The following is a 22500-nucleotide window of genomic DNA, read 5'->3' on the forward strand; positions in this document are numbered from 1 at the left end:
TCCCAAAATATTCATTTCATCTAGTCATATCTTTAACTATAGTTTTATCTTTTCAGAAAAAGGAATAGGAAACAACAAATAGAGACCAGCTCAATTAATAGCCTTACCAGGGAAGTGAGTTGCTTTTTAATCCTTTACGTGAAAACCAGATACAATAATAGGCAAATCCAGCCCTACAGACACCTAACAAGTGCAATGAGAACAACTGGTTTTCTTATATCTAGGACTTGTCCCTCCTATATGAGGACTCTCTGGAGTTTAAATAACCCTGGATAACTTAAAATGTTCATTCTATATAATAATCTTGGAAGAAAAGAAAAATTTGGATTTCAGACCCAAGAAAATAACTACAGTTTTTCTACCAATTTAATTTTAGAAAATAACCAACCAGTCAGGATGTCTTCATAGAATTGCTCAAATGCAATTTAGGCAACAAAAAGAAGTAAATTCGCAAAAATCTCCCAGCAGTCCTCAAAATAAGTCTAAAAAACAAAAAAAGAACTGGTGGAGTCCTTCCTTTCTCCTGCTGTCCACCTTTCCAAAATCCATGGACCACAAATGTTGGAGGTAAGGATTAGGATCAAGATTATTCCCAACAGACTTTTTAAAACAGAGAACCCCCTTCCAAACAAAAGAATTCTGAACGTTCTCTGCCACCAAACCTTGACTAGAGTTCGAGTTCTCAGGAACATGGTATCTGCAACACATGATCATCTAACCTTCTGGGACAGAGTTTCATGTGCTTCAGCAACCAGCAGGAGGATAAGCAGGTAGCTTTACTATCTACCAATGATTAGCATATAAAGGCTGCAATGTCCCACATGTGTTCTCTGCTTCCTGAACTCTTTAGACTGACACTTATCCTTTCATAATCTTCCTTTCCTTTCTGATAGACTAAGACACAAACCTAAAGAATTCCCCATCCTCTTCAAAAGGACAAAACTAGGAAGGATAAAATCCCTCACTATAAGGAATTAAGACTGTTAGATCCAACCACACCTGGCAGTGTCGGTGATTTGCTGATTATGAGTCTTAAACCCTGCTCCTTAATGCAACTGGTACCTTTCCACTGGTCCAGAGGCTCTATCCCCCCTCTTAAGGTCTCCTTCCTTTTTTCCTTTTCAAAATCATTTCCTAACCACTAAAACTTGGACCCCTGAATGTGGCAGAAGAAAAGGAACACAAAGAACTTAATTTTATGCTTTTCCTTCACGCTTTATTGTACTCTACTAGTATTTGTACTACACATGGCTTTTAGACAGCCGTCTCTCCTGTGCAAGCTTTTCGCTTCCTATTACCTGGTGTTTAGAAACTAATTTTGCAACTCTCTAAATTTTGCAATGACACAATTGAATTCTTCCTATAGCTCTAATGGCACAGGTGTGGCAGATATGCACAACAATATAAATAAATAGTATTTATGGACCCATCAAATTGGACCATCTCAATTAAATGTTAAGCTATCAATTCAGCAAAACCCAAATCCTAATAATGACATTAAGAACAAAAACAGGCAGAAATAGATTCATGAAACATCATGAATGGTGCTTTTAGATCCATTTATACGGGACCTTTAGTAGCAGAGGAAGGTTGAGGGAGTCAGTCTATTGTCTGTCTATCTGTCTGTCTATCTAGCTATCTCCTCTTTGCTAATACTTTATTTTGTTTTATATTTTGTTTTTTAAACTTTGACCAGGAGCAGATCCAATAAAAGGACTGACTAACTAATGCTAAGAAGAGCAACTTAGTTTCACCAAACAATAAATTTATACAATGTTATTTTCAATTACATCTCAATGAAACTAGGAAAAATGGTATTTTTTTAAAAGGAGTAAGAAGGAGGAGGAGGAGGAGGAAGGAGAAGGGGAGGGGGAGGAGGAGAAAGAGAGGGGAAGAAGGGGCAGCAGCAACTTATTAAAGTTAAAATACAACAGTTCTGTTAGGAACATATACTCTAATGTTTAAATACATAATTTTTAAATGCCCTAGCAATATTCAGGGGTACATTTTATAGCTAATTCATCCTAGCAGAGGTGCTATGCAACTGAAAACATACATTCAGAACAATCACTATACTGAGTTCTTTAGGCAATGCACTAGTAGTACCTGTTTTAATAGTTTCACACTAAACTATCTCTTTTGTATTATATGTCTGAAACTTTGAGCTGTCAAATAAATTCTTAGAATAAAAATTACCCACTTTAAAATTACCACTGACTGCTTTGTATAGTCAGAAACTTACACTACCAATTCAATCACAGAATGATAGTCTTAAGTCTGACCTCTCATCCAGTACAGGATTCACCTTTACAGAATCTATAGACAGACTGTCATCTAGAATCTGCTTCAACAGTACAGGTGTCTAGGAGCTCAAGCTCACTGTTTGTTTAAAAACCTAGTTAAGGATCAATATTGCTTTTATGCCTGAAAACTAAAGTTGCTATTTTACATAGAAAGAGCTCTTTTCCATCTTGGCAGCTGCTGCCTCTAGTTTTTCACATATACTTTTTATATTTGTTGTAATTTAAATCCCAACTGCTACTGATAAAGACCACAGGCATCTTACAATAAAGTACTTACATTTGTGTGCAAAATTTAAAGAACCCACACTAAAACATGTAAAAGAAAAGAAAATACATTAGTCGCTTAACCTAGTTAACAATGTTACTATGATTGTTATTAGTCCTGAACGTTCTAGCAGCCAAAGCCAAAAGAGATACTAGTAACAGTGGTCTCATTATCCAATCTTAAAAAGCATTACAAGGAGCCAAGCAAACAAACCACAAAAAAAGAGAGATTCATTAGTTCTTTAAAAGACAGAAACTCCCTTTGAGCATTTGCTCTTGATATTGTGAAGAATTATGAGTCCCTATGTAGGGGCCACTGACCACAACAGATAGTACAACCGTTATGCAGAAATATTCTTCATTTAGCATCCCTCCCACCTTCCCCAGCCCTAGGTAACTGCAAATGTACTTTCTCCCTCTTCAGATTGCATATTTTGGGCATTTTGTACAAATGGAAACATATAGTATGTGGTCTTTTGTGTTTGCCTTCTTTTACTCAGTATAATATTTTCAAAGTTAATCCATGTTTTGCATGTATCAATACTTCATTTCTTCTAATGGCTGAATAACATTCCATGGATGGACATGCCACATTTTGTTTATTCATTCATCAGTTCATGAACATCTACATTGTTTCCACTTTGGGGCTATCCTATATAATAAAAGCCTAATATGCTAAGTGTCTGGTCGACCGGTCGGCCATTCAACCTATCAAAGCATAATATGCTAATGATATGCTAAGGCCACTCAACTGCTCACTATGATGCTTCAACAAGTAGGTTAGCTTGCTGTTGGGGTCCGGCTGATCAGGACTGAGCGAGACAGGCCGGACATGCCCTGGAGCCCTCCCGCAGTCCCTCCCTGGCTGGCTAAGCTCCCGCATCCCTCCCCTGCCCTGATCATGCACTGGTGGGGTCCCTTGGCCTGGCCTGCACCCTCTCGCAATCCGGAACCCCTCGGAGAGTGTCAGAGAGCCGGTTTTGGCCGGATCCCACAGGTCAGGCTGAGGGACCCCACTAGTGTACAAATTCGTGCACCGGGACTCTAGTTATAAATAATACTGCTATGAACATTCATGTATGAGTTTTTGTGTGGACATATATTTTTATTTCTTTTGAGTATACATTTAGAAGTGAATTTGTTGGGTCACATAGCTATCTATGTTGAACCTATTGATGAACTGCCAGACTGTTTTCCATTCTCAGCAGCAACGTGTGAACATGCTAATTTCAAAGAGCTCTTTTTCAGGCACTACTCCAACTCTGCATAGGAGAAAATGCCTTTTCCCACCGATAGAACCTGAGTCACACCGCATTTCTCAGATAACTGAACTCAGAACTGCATTACAGCATGCTCCAACTTATTCTCAACCCCCAGCTCTAAGTGAGACAGTACAATGTTAGACTTAAGTGACATTTTGTACTTAACTATTTAATCTATCCCCCATTTGAGGCTCCCATAATTTTTCAGGTTAGGCAACAATACACAGGAACCTAATAGCCCTCCACCAAGGAGTGACCTGCATCTCCATGATTTAGGCCATATACTCACCAATAATTTTTCTTTTTTCCTTTGTGCTATTTTGTAAGTCAGAGTCTAAAGCATGGTCCAGGGGCTCCTGAGGAAGCTCAAGACTCTTTGGGTGGTCCCAGACAAAAACTTTTTGGTAACATTATGAAGATGCTATCCGAATTTTTTTAAAAATCTCATTCTTTCATGGGTGTATAAGATTAAATACAAAAGGTGACATGAGACTACTCTGGTCATCTATTAGCAATATAGTAAAAATATCTGCCAAAATGTAAAATAATACCAAATTTCTCACTAAATTTTTTGTAAAATGTAGTTATTTTTCACAAATATGTATTATTTATAACACAGGGAGCTTATTTTTAACTTTCAACTTTAAAATATTCTTTGCATTTCTTAATTTTCATTTCTGAAAGGTAAATATCAATAGCTCCATCATAAAGAGCCAACACAAAGCTCTTTAAGGCCCACAATAATTTTTAAAAGAGTACAGAGAGCTTAAAACCAAAAAGTTTGAGAACTACTGCTCTAAGTAAAAGCAGTATTTTTATAATTAGATTTTAAAATAAATAATTTTTGTTTCAAAATTTAATCACAGATTTAACTTCAAAGCCCCATATTATATTCATTCCAAAAAAAATTTATTTAATGCCTATTATGTATGTGCCAAGTATTATGGCACCATATTACAGTATTTCTGTTTATTTCATTAATTACCATTGCTCATTTTTTTGGCACTAAAATAAATGGAGGAAAAAGGTATGTTTGCATAATAAAAGAACTGCATGTCACTATGTTCAAGTACACATCCATTTTTGCAAGCAATGTGATTACTGTGCCATCTGGTGTTCCGTGAAGAAACTGCATATTATTATTTTAGGACTACTGGTGTTTTTTTAGTTCTTCTAACTGCTAAGAGAGGGTGTTAAAATATGCAACAATGATTGTGCATTTTAATTATCTTGCAATTCTGTTAATGTTTGCTTCATATATTCTGAAACTTTGTCAGGCATAAACATTCTTTCTGAATTTAGAGCTACTATTTTATTAGTTTCTATCCCCAACCCCAAGTTTTCTTCCCCACCCCAACCCTGCAAATTTTCTGTTCGTGTCTCTGTTCCTTTATTTCCCTGACTTCTTTTGAATTAAACTAATATTTTTCAGAATTTCATATTATTGGTGGTTATATACCTCTTTGTGATATACTTTAAGTGGCTGTCCTAGGGATTATAATATATATATAATTAACGTTATTTAGTTTACTTAGGTTAATATTGTATATCCCTTCACATTTAATATAAGGACAATTTACCACTCTCTATCCCTATACTTTATATAATGTCACAATACAATATTACAATTTTTGCTTTAAATAGTCATTCATTTTTTAAAAGGAAAAAAAGTAATCTTATCTCTTTACTCACATATTTACCATTTCCTAAAGATCTTAACTTCCATCTGGTGTCATTACCTTTCAATCTGATCAACTTCCTTCAGAATGTAACTGCTCAGAATGTTGGTTAATTTTTAATGCTTTTACTGGTAAATTTCCTTTTAGTTTATTGTCTCTCCTAATACTAATAAGGTCACATAAGATGATCTTTGGTAATTATGCCCAGATGACTTTCTGAAGTGCTCAGCGACCTTTATCACATTCTGTTTAAATTATCCTGTGCCCTGAGTAGGAGACAGAGAACATGGCCGCTGGGGAAGTGACAAAAGTACTAAGAAAACTCAGCCCCTGGGGCTCAAGTGCACAGGACCTGCCTAAGACAAACTGCAAAACCCCTTCTGCCCCAAGTCTTGTCCCAAGTAACAAGCAAAAGCAGTCTGCCACTGGGAGAGGAGCAAGAGCATAAAGAGAGAACCTACCCAGCTGTAAGCTGAGAATAGAGCAGGAACAATGAGAAAAATCCTCTAGCAGTGCTGGATCCATGCAAAAAACAAGATAGCAATAACCCACTGTTGAAGGAATTTGAAGTCTGTGGTGCACTGATGATATCAACAGCAACAATAAACACCAAACCCAGCTCAACAACTAACTAGACCAGTGATGGTGAACCTTTTGAGCTCGGCTTATCAGCATTTTGAAAAACCCTAACTTAACTCTGGTGCCGTGTCACATATAGAAATTTTTTGATATTTGCAACCATAGTAAAACAAAGACTTATATTTTTGATATTTATTTTATATATTTAAATGCCATTTAACAAAGAAAAATCAACCAAAAAAATGAGTTCGCGTGTCACCTCTGATATGCGTGTCATAGGTTCGCCATCATTTAACTAGACTAAATCAACTTGTCTGCCAGAAAAAGTATACCTATTTCTGAGTATAAATTTTACCATTCATAGATATGCAATGTGTGACACTCAATAAAAAATTATAAGATGCATTTTTACAAAAGATAAAACAACCCATGTCAAGAGAGAAAAAGCAATACAATAGAGATGCTGCGAAGTTAGAACTATCAGATATGGACATTAAAATAACTATAATTAATATCTTAAAAGACTATCTGAAAATGTGAATGACATTTTACAGATGGGAAAGTTCAGCAGAGATAAACACTATAAAAAAGAGTCTAATGAAAATACTAAAAATAAAAAACATGATATCAGTCCAGCCGGTGTGGCTCAGATGGTTGAGAGTCATCCCATGCACCATTTATTACGTTAATCTCTTTAAAAGGTGACTGTCTAAAGCAGCAGTTCTCAACCTGTGGGTTGCGACCCCTTTGGGGGTCGAACGACCCTTTCACAAGGGTCGCCTAAGACCATCAGAAAACACATATATAATTACATATTGTTTTTGTGATTAATCACTATGCTTTAATTATGTTCAATTTGTAACAATGAAATTGGGGGGTCACCACAACATGAGGAACTGTATTAAAGAGTCGCGGCATTAGGAAGGCTGAGAACCACTGGACTAAAGCAAAAATGATAACATGTTGTGGGATTTATAACATGTAGAAGTAAAATGAATAATAGCACAAGACATAGGAGGGTGAAATAGAAGTATATGATAAGGTTCTCACACTGCATGTGAGATGGCATAATATTATTTGAAGATCGACTGGTAAGTAAAAATGTATATCATAAACTTAGAATGACTACTAAAATGAAGACAAAGAGGTATGAAGAACACATTAACAATGTAAATAAAATGAATTCATCAAAATATAATGAAGATTTTATCAATAATGGGTAAATCCAGGCAGGTGAAGGGTTTATAGAGTTCACTGCATCACTCTTTTTTGTAAGTCTGAAACTTTTTTCAAAATAAAAAGTTTAGCCGAAACCGGTTTGGCTCAGTGGATAGAGCGTCGGCCTGCGGACTGAAAGGTCCCAGGTTCGATTCTGGTCAAGGGCATGTACCTCGGTTGCGGGCACATCCCCAGTAGGAGATGTGCAGGAGGCGGCTGATCGATGTTTCTCTCCCATCAATGATTCTAACTCTCTCTCTCTCCCTTCCTCTCTGTAAAAAATCAATAAAATATATTTTAAAAAAATAAAAATAAATAAATAAAAAAACAAAGTAAAAAGTTTAGTTAAAAATATTTAATGACAAAATGGCCCTTACGCAATCTTAAATATTTACCCAATCCCCACAGCATGCAACACCCCCCCCCCAAAGGAAATATGAAGCTGTACAAAGGAAATAGAACATATGATCCCTTCAGGCTACAGCTCACATTCTAAAATGAGGCTCAAAAAAAAATGGCCATTAATACATCTTAGAAAATTATCCAGAAATACTGTTTCTGATTAGGGAACTTGTATATAACTTAACTCCAGGAACCAATAATCTGGAAACAGCAAATATGAAAGTTCCTCAACTGGTTACTTATTTGTGAAATCATTAAGATATCCTTACTATAATGTAGTTTTAAAGTATTTTACATGATTCAAAGAACATTTATTGACCATTAACCATGAGTCATGCCCTGTGATAGGTGCTAGGGTTAGGGAGAGAAGCAGCATATTAATATTGAACTCAAATGGAAAGACAGAAATATAAAAAGTGGCCAAAAATGTTATAGATTTTCTAACAGAGGTCCTACAATAAATGCTGAGGAAGAAAGCAAAGTCAGAGAGGACCAGAGTCAGGTTTTCAAAGATGAGGAGACTGAAAGAAGCTGTTGGAAGAAAGAACGAACTGAGGATGTTAAACAATGTAGGATGAGCAACCAACTGCCCAAAATCATAGAGGAAGCTGGAGAGATTAAGCGAACATAAAAGAACTACACTTAGGAAAGAGAGTGTCTTAGGAATGGAGTCTTTGAAAGGAGTACATCTTTCTGATGCAAGAAAAAGAAAAGAAAAAACACAGACATCACTAGCTTTATGTTCCTTATGTTCACAGACATGTGTGTATACATATGGAGTGTTCTCTCTCCCTCTCTCTCATACAATCACACCACCCAGCTTTTGAACATGCTTTTTCCAGGAGCCTGGAATATTGTTTCTATTCCTCTTTGTCGAGTTCAGTGGTTCTCAACCTTCTGGCCCTTTAAATACAGTTCCTCATGTTGTGACCCAGCCATAAAATTATTTTTGTTGCTACTTCATAACTGTAATGTTGCTACTGTTATGAATCATAATGTAAATAACTGATATACAGGATGGTTTTAGGCGACCCCTGTGAAAGGGTCATTTGACCGCCAAAGGGGTCACGACCCACAGGTTGAGAACCGCTGGTCTAGTTAATTCCCATTTATTCTTCACTAGAGGCCTGGTGCATGAAATTCGTGCATTTGGGGGTGGGGGGTGGATCCCTCAGCCCAGCCTGGGCCCTCTTGAAGTCCAGGAGCCCTCGGGATGTTCGACTGATGGCTTAGGTCCGCTCCCCAGGGGGAGCGGACCTAAGCCATCAGTCGGACATCCTTAGCACTGCCACGGAGGCGGGAGAGGCTTGCGCCACTGCCACTGCACTTGCCAGCCATGAGCCCAGCTTCTGGCTGAGCAGCGCTCCCCTGTGGAAGCGCACTGACCACCAGGGGCAGCTCCTGCATTGAGCATCTGCCCTCTGGTGGTCAGTGCGAATCATAGTGACCAGTCATTCTGCCGTTCGGTCAATTTGCATATTAGCCTTTTATGCCTGCAGGATTAGGCCGAAATTGGCTCTCTAACATCCCCCGAGGGGCCTCGGATTGTGAGAGGGTGCAGGCCAAGCCAAGGGACTCCACTGGTGCACGACTGGGGCCAGGGAGGGACACGGGAGGTTGGCCAGCCGGGGAGAAACTGGGAGAGGGCTCCAGGGCATGTCTGGCCTGTCTCACTCAGTCCCGATCAGCCAGAACCCAGTAGCAAGCTAACCTACCAGTCAGAGCATCTGCCCCCTGGTGGTAAGTGCACATCATAACGACTGGTCTACCAGTCAACTATCTGCCCCCTGGTGGTCAGTGCACGCCATAGAGAGTGGTTGAGTGGCCGTAGCATATCATTAGCATATTACTCTTTGATTGGCTGAACAGATGACCGGATGAACAGGCACTTAGCATATTAGGCTTTTATTATATAGAGCAGCCGTGGGCAAACTACGGCCCTCGGGCCGGATCCGGCCCGTTTGAAATGAATAAAACTAAAAAAAAAAAGACCGTACCCTTTTATGTAATGATGTTTACTTTGAATTTATATTAGTTCACACAAACACTCCATCCATGTTTTTGTTCCGGCCCTCCGGTCCAGTTTAAGAACCCACTGTGGCCCTTGAGTCAAAAAGTTTGCCCACCCCTGATATAGAGTATCTAGGCTCAGTTTTCAGCAGTCTTCACTCAGCACAGCATACTCTCCTTCATAATACCCAGCAGACTTGATTAATACTGTATGTTCCCCTTCAGATTGGAAATTACATAAGATCAGGGGCCACCTCTGTTTTAAATTTCCATGTTACCCACCCCAGAACCTGGTACAGTACATGACACATAATAGACTCTCAGAAATATTAATTAAATAAATGAACTAAGAGAAAAAGTTAAAATCTATCTTTTCTATTTCTTTATGAATGACAACTATACACAAAGTCACAAAAAAAGCTATGTTTCACTAAATTACTAAAATTAAAAACTGTCTCAGAAGGATATCCTCTATGAGTGCTAATTAGCAATGTTAATTAGCACATAAGAAGAACAAGTAATATGCACCTCATGCTAATTTCTTAATGAATGAATTTACATATGGCACTCAAAGTAAATGCTAAACCAGGAGTAAATCTAGAAGTTGAATATTGTATAGTTTAACCATAACAGCTCAGAATCAGGCTGCATAGGTTAAAATGGAGGTTCCATTTTCATTACTATGTCTTCAACAAGTTACTTTAATCTCATTAATATTTTCCCCACCAGCATCCACTCCCCTTCCAGCAACAAGGTCACAGTTTTTTCAAGGAGCCATGTGTGCTCCAAAGTGGTCCCAACTAGGCTATAGGATGAAATTTGTGGCCTAGATTTAAGTGATTAAGTACATCATTTGCTCCTAAACAGAATTATTGTTACAGCAATATGAACATGATCAAAACTATGTCAATCGGAGCCAATTCCAAGACTTTTATTTTACCTATTAGATAAACTGAATAGAACCTGACAACAACTAGAGGGAGAGTTGCTGCATCCATGTTTCTGCTATAAAGAGTGAGTCCTAAAATGGAGCAATCCCAGAAAGGAAACTACAAGATGGTGTGAAAACAGGTCCTGGGGACACTATCTGAACCCCTGCACCAACCTTCACCTCAAGTTAGCTCTACCTGTAACTTTGTAGTCAATCTTTGTTTTCTAGTTAAACCAGGTTATACTGGAGTTTCTACAAGTTATAGCTATGAGTTCCCACTGTTATACTCTCTCAGCTTCAGTCTCCTCATTTGAAAATAAGGATTCTCCAAGCTTCAGTACCCTCATCTGTGAAGTACAATACCTACCTCACAGGTTTGTTATGAAAATAAAATAGTACACAGCACAGATCTGACACCCCTTATAGAGATATTGAGCTATATATGTGATTTTAATTTTTAAAAAATGAAAATTGTATGACTGTGTACTAAGTTCAAATGAGAAAAAAAACCTTTGGCGAAGGGATAATGGCAAAAGCAAAAACATAAATGAGGTTAAAAATCACAACGCTAAATTTGCCACTACCAAGTAATTCAGACATTCACCAGAAATATAATGAGAGTTATTCCAAGTATCTTCATAAAGATGATGCCAATGCTGCAGGGGAAAAAATAGCCATCTCCCTAATAATGATAAGACTAGAAGTCAGTGAAACAGAAAATGGACAAGCAACAGAAAAGATCAAAACCAAAAGTTAAAAAAATTGGTGAACTTCTAGTAAGATTGAGGGGAAAAAAGAGGGAAACTAAAAATTAGCAATATCAGGAATAAAAGAGGGCATATCTCAATAGAACCTACATACAGTAAAGAGATAATAAGAGAATATTGTAATCAACTTTATGCCACTATAATCAACAGCAGATGAAATTAACAAATTCACTATAATAAAAAAAAACTGACACAAGAGCAAGAGAAAGTTTGAATAACCGCATATCTTTCTCTAAAACTGAATTTATAATCCAAAACTCCCCTACAATGAAAATTTCAAGATGCAGGCTGAAGTTTGTTCAGCCGGACAAACATCTCAGTGTTACATAAGGCCCCAAGACCACAGTATTTTCACTTTATTAAATTTTTAGTGAATGGAAGAGAGGTACAGAGAGAGGAAGAGGAAAAAAAAAGAGTAAGAGACTCAATGACAGTTAAACAGATCAAGACAGAGTAAAAGAAAACAAAAAGACTTGGATAACAGTCAGACAGAACTAACAAATCAACAAAGACTAGATTATCTGCATTAATGGAATACAATAGGCAACCTGAAAAATATATGGATTAGGTTAGAAATGGGTGAATAAAGGGGATTGTACTGTAAAAATAGGAAGCTGTGATAAAGTATAATAGAGCTACACACTACTTCTTAAAATCAATTTCCCACAATTTTTAAACTATGGGAAAAAAAAATACCGACCCATTAAAAAAAAGTCACTTTGTCAGGGGTCACAAGCAGTTCTCTAATTTACTAGTATATGACAATCATTAAGAGAAATCAAAGCATGTTCATTTCTAAGCTATAAAGAAAATCCTATTTGGAGAATTGATCCACTAGATTTTTAAAATAGGGCCACCAGTCTATCGACTGTAATCAACTATTTCTAAATACCATTTATTCAAATGGATTGCTGGTCAGGCCACACTTCCTCTCATCCTCATTAAGATCAAAGATTGCACCATGCTGCCAATGATGATTTCACAACTTAACACATCATTACCCACAGTGACTACATACTACAGTAAAATATATTACAGAAAAAACAAAGTCTGATCTAGGTTCTATAGAACTCTTACATATGAGCAATTTAGATATTTGCTCAAAGCTTTACATGTTTGTAAATCACTTTTAGTTCCTATGAGGGAGAAATAGCAATAAAGGAGAAAACCACAAAGCACGAATGAGTAGGAAATTCAACAAAGTTTTTAAAAAAGCAATCTTTCCCCTACCCATCCCCTTAATGTTCTAACTCCCACTGCATTAAAGAAATTACAAACTTTACAGGAAATGGTAAGAATTGAGTGAACAAATTAGAAACTCTATATTACCTGCCTTAGAGAATGCCCACAGTTTATACATTTAAGGCTGCTGCCAGCCAAGTACTCTTCTCACACCATCATTTTTATGAACATGACCCAACTTGGCAGAAATACTCCTATATCTCCCCAAAAAGAAAAGTCCCCAAAATATATATAAAAATTATTTCTTGAAGAGGCTAACTGTGCCTCCCACAACCCAGTCAGCTGAATTTTGACCTGATTTAAAAATGGGGCAGTTGTTAAAGTAAATAAAGAATTTAAAACTTAAAAAAAAAGATACTATAATACTTTGCTTCTCTGTTCTACAGCTTTGATTAAAACGTGGGTCCAAACATTTTTGACCTGTAAAGCTAAAGTTGGCACACATCCCCCCTTCAAGGTATCATTAACATTTTAAATTAGAACAGCTAAGAAGAAAAAGATAGTTACGTTTAGTCATGTGCTTTCTTTTACTTTCATTTAGGATCCTTTTAGAAATTACAGTAATCTGTCTCATGTTCATCCTGTAACTCTCCACTGTCTTTGTCAACAGTCTGGTTCACCTACTGCCACCTGAACTTCCCTATGGAGCTAAATGCCTTCCTAGTCCCATTTCAACTGACATACCGCCACCAAACTGATCTTTCCAAGGCACACGCTGATCACACTGTCACCACATTCAAAAACCTCACATAACTTACAGCGCTGTCTAAATTAAGAACACATTTCAAGGTCCTCCACAACCTGGCCTAACACAACTTTGTAGTCCTCTTTCTTATAATTCTTCACCAGTTAACCTAAGCTCCAGCACATATCTCAGACTTTTCTGAGTCTGTACCTTTGTTTAGACCTTTCCCTCTATTTGGATGTACCTCCTCCTGGTTTCCTGTTGAAATCCTGTCCATCACTTCCAAGTTCATCTCTACCACGAAGCGTCTCTTGTTTTCCTAAACCACATGCCTCCCTCTCTTCAATCTGATACCACTTTCTTTACAGCCCTCTTATGGCACTTCACTCAGACTTGTCTAATAGTCATTTATCCTCTCCTACTGGAATTGAAACTCTAAGGGCAGGACCTGTATTGAATAAGTGTTTCTGGATAAAATACAAAACCAAATTCTTCTGAAAGGAGGGGGGGGGGGAAGGCTTTATTATTAACAGAGCAGAACAAATTCTCCAACAAAAACTTGTAAAAATATATCCTGAAATCAACACCTTTACCAGAAGAGGAGCCATGCATTCAGACCAGTAAGGAGATATGTAACTGGGAGTAGTAACTGTAAAAGTACATGTTACTTTTCGAACCCAGCAAACCAGTCCTTTAACTCCATCAAATGAATAATAACGTATGACTATGTTACAACAGTGCCTCCTGTATCTGATATAACTAGGATATGAGGGGTTCACAAAAGTGAGTTTTCTGGAGAAGTGGCTTCCTACTGAAGAAACAGAGCTCAGACATGCCTACAGCCTGAGCCAGCTGAGATATTCCTGGGAAACGGAATCCCCCCATCCTCCCCTTCCACATACACACTTCACCCAGTCTAGCAGAAAACACACAGGCAGGGTGGGGAGGTCCTTCTGAATAGTTACTCACATCTGATAAATAGGTAGGCAGCATAGTGGAAGGGCAAGGAGGGTATTAAAAGCCCTGTAAAATGACAAAAAGAATGTTTGCATGACAGAATCCTCATTCCAAGTTGTTGGTACTATACATTGCATTTCCCTGAGAAACCTCGGGGAGTAGAGCAGCTGTTCTTCTGCCTTGGAACGAGTTATGTCATCACCTGCTGCAAAATTCCTTCCTCTTTGCCATTGAAAATATTTCACCTTCTAATTATTTCTGTTATGGGTTAAATTGTGCAACCCCAAAATACATATGTTGAAGTCCTAACCATGAATACTTCACAACTCGAACTTGTTTGGATATAGTGTCATTGCAGATGTAATTAGATAAGGTCATACTGGAGTAGGGTAAACTGCTAATGAAATAAGGAAGGCTCGTGTTCTCATAAAAACAGAAAATCTGGCCCTGGATAGTTTTTGCTCAGTGATTAGAACATCAGCCAGCAGACCAAAGGGTCCCTGGTTCGATTCCTGGTCAAGGGCACGTACCTGGGTTGCAGATTGGATCCCTAGCCCCAGTCTGGGCACATGCAGGAGGCAACTAATCGATGTGTCTCCCTCTGACATAGATGTTTCTTTCTCTCTCTCTCTCTCCCCCTCCTCTTCTCCCTCCATCTTCTCTCCCTCATTCCCACTCTCTCTCTCTAAAAAAAAAAAATATAAAACAAAACAAAAAAAACAATGGAAAAAATATCCTCTGGCAAGGATTAATGAGAAAAAAAAATTTTTTAAATCTGGACACAAGTACACAGGAGAATGCTATGTGAAGATGAAGGCAGAGATCAGGGTGATGCTTCTATAAGCCAAGAAGCTCCAAAGATTGGCAGCAGACCACCAGAAACTAGGTAACAGAACAGATTCTTCTTCCTCAAAGGAAACCAACCCTGCTAGCATCTTGATCTCAGACTTTTAGCCTCCAGACTGAGACAATAAATTTGTTTTCGATGCCCAAACAAAATACCCCGCCTATGGTATTTTGTTTGGGCATTCCTAGCAAACTAATTGGTGTCTACTGGTGTCTTTCCAGTTGTCATAGCACCAATCTACTGTGACAACCATACACCTCTTTAAGAAACCAAACTTCTTAAGAATGATCATTTACATTCAATCAACAAACATATTGATGACTTCTATGTTCCAGGCACCAAGGACAAAGCAGTAAAACTGACATGGTCCCTGCCTTCATATAGGTTAGTGTAATTAATATAATTGACCTAAATTATACAACAAAATTAATACACCTAAATTATACAACAAAAATACACCTAAATTATACAACAAAAAAATTTGCAATTGTGGTAATAGCAATAAATGACACACTTCCAATAGAGAATAGCGGACATATTTAATCACATCTGAGTGACTCAAGGACAATTGCTATGGAGGCCTATTGTACAGGTCTGTGCCCTTTTATTATTTTGCTCCCATCTACATGTCAGGTTGTTAGATACCATAAAATCTGCTTTTACCAGCCACCTTCTTATATTCCTGCTCACCTTCTTTAATCCACTCATTTCTAATTTGAAGCCTCTAATTTGCTATAGGCTAGAAAAATCAGGTAACTAATATTGCTAAGAAACATACATTAAATAATAAAGACAGCTACAAGTGAGAACTAAAGATTGGGCTTTAATATGGGATTTCTGATATACTTTAGATTCTCAGAGACACTTTTCTGACAGAATTCTGTTATAAAGCACTAAGGTGGAACATTATTCTTTATAAACTAGGTGTTACAGAGTAATTTTACTACTTTGGCATTAAATTGCCTGGCAAACACTTCTTTTCTTTAAAAGAGAATATAGTGTGGATACTATGTAAACAGGTATGGAAGGAAGAAATACTGCCCAAATTTGGAATTATGTAACTTATTGTCCAGCATAAGGCATATTTTTATTATCTACTTGTGAATCAAATAACAGGAAGCATTACAACAGGAAGGTCCACCCAATGTTTTTTGCAGTACTTCATAAATACCACCTACCTCTTATGCATATCCAACAATCATCTTTTTTGTTGTGTTTTTTAAGTTCTTCTTCAGTTACTTCAATTAACCTGCCTTTTAATCCTGTTAAGTCCTTTCCACTTTTGGTCAGTCTAATCCAATCCATGAGACTTCTGCCCTGTTTTAGAGGTACCTAAAAAAGGAAAAGGGAAGAATTATATGTGGCTTCTTCAAGTTAGTTGCTTTTTCTTCTCTCCTGCTGCTTGTCTTCAGGCTACTTCATTACTCTTATTCCCATTAAAAAGAATAAGAAAATGCAAATCTTAGAATTCTATAAATATTCTTTATAGCTTTAGGAGATTGTCAAAATCATTTTCTTACAACTAGAATTATAGACAGAACATTGTATAAAATTCCTGGGCTATGAGGCAGGGCTTAGAAATTCTGTCACACAAATGTTCATCATAATGGTAGCACGAACAGTATTAATCGTGGAGTCAGAAAACAGCTTTTGGTCCTGGCTCTGTCACTAATACATTATAGTCACTTACCAATTTGGACCAAAATTTCTTTGCCTTAAAAATCAAGAGAGATTTGATAGAAGAAAATATAAACAACTGGCTAAAATTGGGTTTTTTGGATTGTCAATATACACAGAATACTGGAAATGACTAGGTAGCAATTAATTTTCTAAGAATCCACTGAAAAAACAAAGGTTATCAAATAATGGAAAATAGTAACACTGTAACACTATAGGGAAGGACTGGCAAATTGGCCCATGCGTGTTTCTATAAAGCCCTTGAGCTAAGGATAATTTTCACATGGGTGTCCTTATGTGGTCCTCAAAGTCTAACATATTTGTTATCTGGCCCTTTGCAGAAAAGTTTGCCTACCCTTGCCCAGAGGATTTATAACAGGACTAGAGGCCTGGTGCATGAAATTCGTGTGTGTGTGTGTGTTGGGGGGGGGGGGGGGGAGGTGTGTCCCTCAGCCCAGCCTGCACCATCTCCAATCTGGGACCCCTCAAGGGATGTCTGACTGCCCGTTTAAGCCCAATACCAGTGGGATTGGGCCTAAACGGCAGTCAGACATCCCTCTCACAATCCAGGACTGCTGACTCCCAACCGCTCACCTGTCTGCCTGATTGCCCAAACTGCTTCTGCCTGCCAGCCTGATCACTCCATAACCACTTCCCTGCCAGACTGATCGATGCCTAACTGCTCCCCTGCCAGCCTGGTCACCCCCAACTGCCCTCCCCTGCAGGCCTGGTCACCCCCAACTGCCCTCCCCTGCAGGCCTGGTCACCCCCAGCTGCCCTCCCTCCCCTGCTGGCCATCTTTGACCACATGGGGCAGCATCTTGTATGTTAGAGTGATGGTCAATTTGCATATCACCTCTTTATTATATAGGATGTTTGGTTTCGTGTGTGTGTGTGTGTGTGTGTGTGTGTGTGTGTTTTCCCCCAAAATACATTTTCAAAACTTTTAGATGAGAAGTATTTATTAGTGTTCTAACCAGTTAAGACAACCCAGTAGAAATGTTCAAGACATTCATATGGGATAGGACTACTATCTAAACTTGTATAACTAGTTTGTAGCATAGGACCAGAGGGATGTTTAATGTAAAAACAGGCACAGTCAAGGAAGTTTACTGTTACAGATTGAATGTTTGTGCCTCCTAACCCCCAGCCAAATCCTTATGTTGACATCCTAAACCTTACATGATGGTAATTAGGAAGTGAGGCTTTTGGCAGGTGATTTGGTATTAAGGACAGTGTCTTCATGAATGGGATCAAAGAGATGAAAGAGATGCCTCAGCCCTTTGAAGACGAGGGAAAAGTCAGCTATGAAACAGGAATGAGGCCTTTATGAGACACAGAATTGGCCATTGGCTCATGCATTGATCTTGAACTTCCCAGCCTGCAGAACTGTGGGAAATAAATTTCTATTGTTTATCTGCCACCTAGCCAATGGTATTTTGTTATAGCAGCCAGAACAGACTAAGACATGTACATACCTCACTTTCCTGAGTCATACCTATTTTAGGCATGTATTTACCCCCAAAATAACCAAGTTAACACGTCTATGGTGTCTTTCTAATTTTATATTCCTTCCTATCAACCTACATCATCTCATCCTTACCATCACTGAATCTTTTAGGTCATTTGTTCCCAATAAACAAAGTAAAGGGTAAGATTATGATCTTTCCCATTACAAACCAAATTCACTTGTCTCTCTTGTCTGTGTGGATTCCATACTCTACATGGTAGTTAAAAGCAATCTTTTGAAAATGCTAATCTAATCATGGGCCCTCCCTCCTTTGTTGGTGGCTCCCTACATTACCTTCTAATGATGTCTCTAAATTTCCCACAGTGGTTTACCAGGCCCTTCAGAAGTGGTCATAGCTTACCTCACTAGGTCATAGCTTACCTCCATGGTTTAACTTTGCTCCTTCCCATTTATATGTTTTAGCTAAATGGGAAAATGGAAACAGACTCCTTGACTGCAATGAAACACTTGCTCCATGCCTGGATCTATCACCTCACTCCACCACAGACATTATTTCCTCCAGAAGCCTTCTCTGACCCCAACTTATCATAACACACTATTACAGTATTTATGGCATTTATAACTGCCTGTTTACTAGTCCATGCAGCCTACTAGAGTAAACTCCTTGAAAATAGAGACCTATCTGTAGAATAAGGTAGGTTCTCAGTAAATATTTATTTACTAGTGTTAGTAGAAATAATAATAGCTATCAAATACTGAGTGTATACTTTAGCCAAGCACTGTGCTAAGGGTTGTACATAACAATCCTTGATACTTAAATAAAAGATGAGAGGTATTTAGTTACATTTAGTGAGTGCTTTCAGTATACCAAGACTGTGCTACAAGAAACATTATCTCACTTAACAGCCCTATAAAATGGGTATTGTCATTCCATTTACACCTGAGTCAAAGAGGTTAAGTGGTAGAGCTGGGAAAAGAATCTGGGTCTTTCTCATTCAAAAGTCTGTGCTTGCCCAACCGGTGTTGCTCAGTGGTTGAGCATCGACCCATGAACCAGGAGGTCACAGTTTGATTCCTAGTTGGGGCAAATGCCTGGGTTTTGGGCTCGATCCCCAGTGGGAGTCATGCAGGAGGCAGCCAATCGATGATTCTCTCTCATCATTGATGTTTCTTTCTTTCTCTCTCTCCCTCTCCCTTCTTCTCTGAAATCAATAAAAACATATTTTTTAAAAGTCCCTGATTTTTAACTATTATGATATACAACCTCCCCAACTAGGTTCTATTTCTCAGTCTACCCATTTCATACCATCCTGACTCAGCTTCTAACATGTTCAAGAGTAGCTTGTTTCACAAAGAAAAAACAAAAACAAAAACAGTCTTAGCTTCCCTATGAGTTGCACAATAATCTTATTTTGTTCTCTTTTTTGGACCCAAAGATTCACCTTTGCCATCACCACCTGTGAATCTTTTGTCTGCCTCTAAATTGTCTCCTTTAAATGGATATTGAGAAAATGATTAGTAGTTTTAATGGAGAAGGGCAGAAACTTATAACCTAATTCATAGATTCTTTCTCTGGGAAGGCTATCCTATTCAGTCAAACATTTAGCTTAATGAACCGCGTCCAGCACAGCCAGGGGTAAACCTGAGGAGGGGCAGTGAAGGATTAAAGAAAACAGACAAGAGAATACAGTTGGGACCAGGTGGATCACTGCCTGGATGAGGAAACAGTGACCCAGCCTGTAAGCCCAACTTTACAGTCAGATCACACAAAGCAAAACAAGGGGAGTGGTCAACATGTTTACAATGCTATTGCGAGTTTCCTTACTCAAGCCTTGTTTTGGCAGCACTTGCTGCACCTCCCTCAGCCCATTAGCTACCTAGGAAGGAACAAGGGAGGACTATAAGGTCAAGCTTAATTGTGCTGGGAGGGCTCTGCCCTTCAAGCTGGGACTTGTATGTGGCTCTGCCACAGGTCAATCCAAGGCTTGACCCTATAGCTGCTCCCTACAGCTTACGAAGAGAAACAGGTCAAATATCAAGGAAGAGGGGACAAATAATTAAATGGCTAGATGACATGTGGAACAATAAATAAAAAAACCACAGCCACAGAGTCACATCACATCAAGCCCGTAAGATCTAAGGCAACATTCTTCACCAGATTCCTTTTCTGTGAAATGGAGATAACAAATGCATCCACTTCATAGGATCATTGTAAAGAGTAAACGGGTGAATACAAGTAAAGCAATGAGAACACTTGCAGTGGTTCTCAACCTTCCTAATGCCACGACCTTTTAATACAGTTCCTCATGTTGTGGTGACCCCCAACCATAAAGTTATTATTTTTTTTTTTTGCTACTTCATAACTGTAATTTTGCTACTGTTAAGAATCGTAATGTAAATATCTGATATGCTATGTGTGTTTTCCGATGGTCGCGACCCACAGGTTGAGAACCGCTGACTTAGAGCATACATGGCCATCAGTAAGCACTGAATAAATCTCGGCTGTACTATTATTATAGTTGGGTTCACAGACTTCTGAAAAGCTAATGAGAGCTACAGATCCCTGAACCCATAATTCTGATCTAGGGTCAAACTCCAGGTCTTAGTGGAGAGAGGGGAGGGGAGGGGAGAGAAGAGAAAGACGGGGAAGGTCCCAAATGATGCTAAGCCCCCAGAGCCCAGAAATGAAAAAGGAGTGTTCCAAGCAGGTGGAAGTCTCAAAAAAAAACCAAAAAACAAAAACCAAAACCAAAAAAAAAAACAACAAAAAAAAAAACCACGATGTGGTTACAGAACGAGGAACCAACAAATAACAGGAGCCAGCAATTCATGTTGCAATGAGCAAAGGAGACGGTTTTATTAAATCTTGCAAATGTAAAATAGATTGTATTCCACCTGTTGCTAACGGTAACTAGGTTCAACAAAAACTTAAAGAGTATATTCGCTTCGAAGTCATCAAGTGTTATCAGTAGAAAAGGCAGTGATAAAAAAACAACACAAAAACTGAAGTACCAGAGGAAGAAAGAAGGGCAGTATGACTTCGACAAGGATAAGGCTCCGTAAACTGCAGGTTTGCAGACATGTGGTCTCCCTTCTCCGATCTCCCCGAGCTCGGGGAGCCCCCGCCCCTGCAGGGATAGTCACAGGTCACTGTCGCCCCTGCCCAACCTTTCCCTTCCGCTGGGACCCCCATCCCTCAGAACTACCCCAGAAAGAGAACAAAAGACCAGAGAGGAGGACAGGTTGAGGGAAGAAAGCCAATACTCAGTCCCTATTAGCAGGAAGCACGGTGCCAGGCCTGTCATTTACATCTGAACTTAGTCCGCGGGGCGACTTGGAAGAACGGAATGGGCAGGACGGGGTAAAGGCCGGGAAGAGAAGCGACTAGGAGGTGAGAGGGGGTCAGGAGAGTTCGAGGGCTGGGGGCAGCCTGGGATCAGAAAGACTGCCAACTAGGAAAGGAAGGGCCGGCGGTGAGAACCGGAGCGGGGAGAGGGGAGGAAGGGGAGAAGGGGCTGTGCGGGAACCCGAAGCGCCGCGGAAGGCAAGCGCTGAGCTGGACCGTCCGCGGCTGTCAGCCGCTTACCTTGCTACGCCCCCCGGAGGCGGCGCGCTGCTGCGAGCGGGGGGCTGGGAAAGACTGGGAAGGGATGTTCAGCATCCTGGACCCCCGGCCCGGGCCCTGCCTAGGGTCCGCCGCTGGACGGGATCGCTCGGCCGGACCCCTCCGGGGTTACACCTCCCGCGCCGGCTCCGAGGCCGGGCAGAGGCCAAGCCCCCGACCCACTTCCGGGGTCGCCCGGGGTGAGGCGCGTCATGACGCAGCACGTCGAGTCGCGGAGGGCGGGGCCAACGTGACGGACAGGGAGTTAGCTGGGGAGGGGACGCGGAACCAGGGGAAAGTACGCATGCTCCGTTAGTTCTGCCTGAACTTCAGCACCGCGGGGACGTGACAGCTATTCTGCGTAAGATAAGAGTGAAACTGTTCCTTAGCCTTGGTGCTGACCGCATCTAAGACCAAATGCTTGCGGACTCACCCACAAGTGCCTGTCCATTGTTAAACAAGCACTACCATTACACAACTTAGAATTCTGTTTTCTCTGAAACTCTCCTCTAAGGCACCAAGCTGTAAAGGAAAGGGAAGCTTTAAAAACCAAGGTGTCAAATGCAAACAGCCACTCCTGTGAGGTGAAGACAAAACTTCCA

General features: G+C 39.5%; 1 protein-coding gene across 7 annotated transcripts in view; it reads right to left on the minus strand.

Annotated features, from left to right (window-relative positions):
* The window catches only part of LOC118660017 (cytochrome b5 reductase 4), a 68497-nt gene extending 46401 nt beyond the window's left edge, over window positions 1-22096 (minus strand). For 6 of the 7 annotated variants that reach the window (XM_036316894.1, XM_036316899.1, XM_036316895.1 and 3 more), the window contains exons 1-2: window positions 21881-22093; window positions 16325-16478 (exon numbers count right to left, since the gene is read on the minus strand). In XM_036316894.1, the coding sequence (XP_036172787.1) occupies window positions 16325-16478; window positions 21881-21955 (229 nt within the window). In that variant the 5' untranslated portion in view covers window positions 21956-22093. Of the gene's footprint in view, window positions 1-16324; window positions 16479-21880 lie in introns of all 7 variants that reach the window. The other variant, XM_036316898.1, reaches the window with a different exon arrangement.
* Window positions 22097-22500: the final 404 nt, after the last annotated feature.

This window comes from Myotis myotis, unplaced genomic scaffold (assembly GCF_014108235.1).
Source record: "Myotis myotis isolate mMyoMyo1 unplaced genomic scaffold, mMyoMyo1.p scaffold_m19_p_7, whole genome shotgun sequence".
NCBI lineage: Eukaryota > Metazoa > Chordata > Mammalia > Chiroptera > Vespertilionidae > Myotis > Myotis myotis.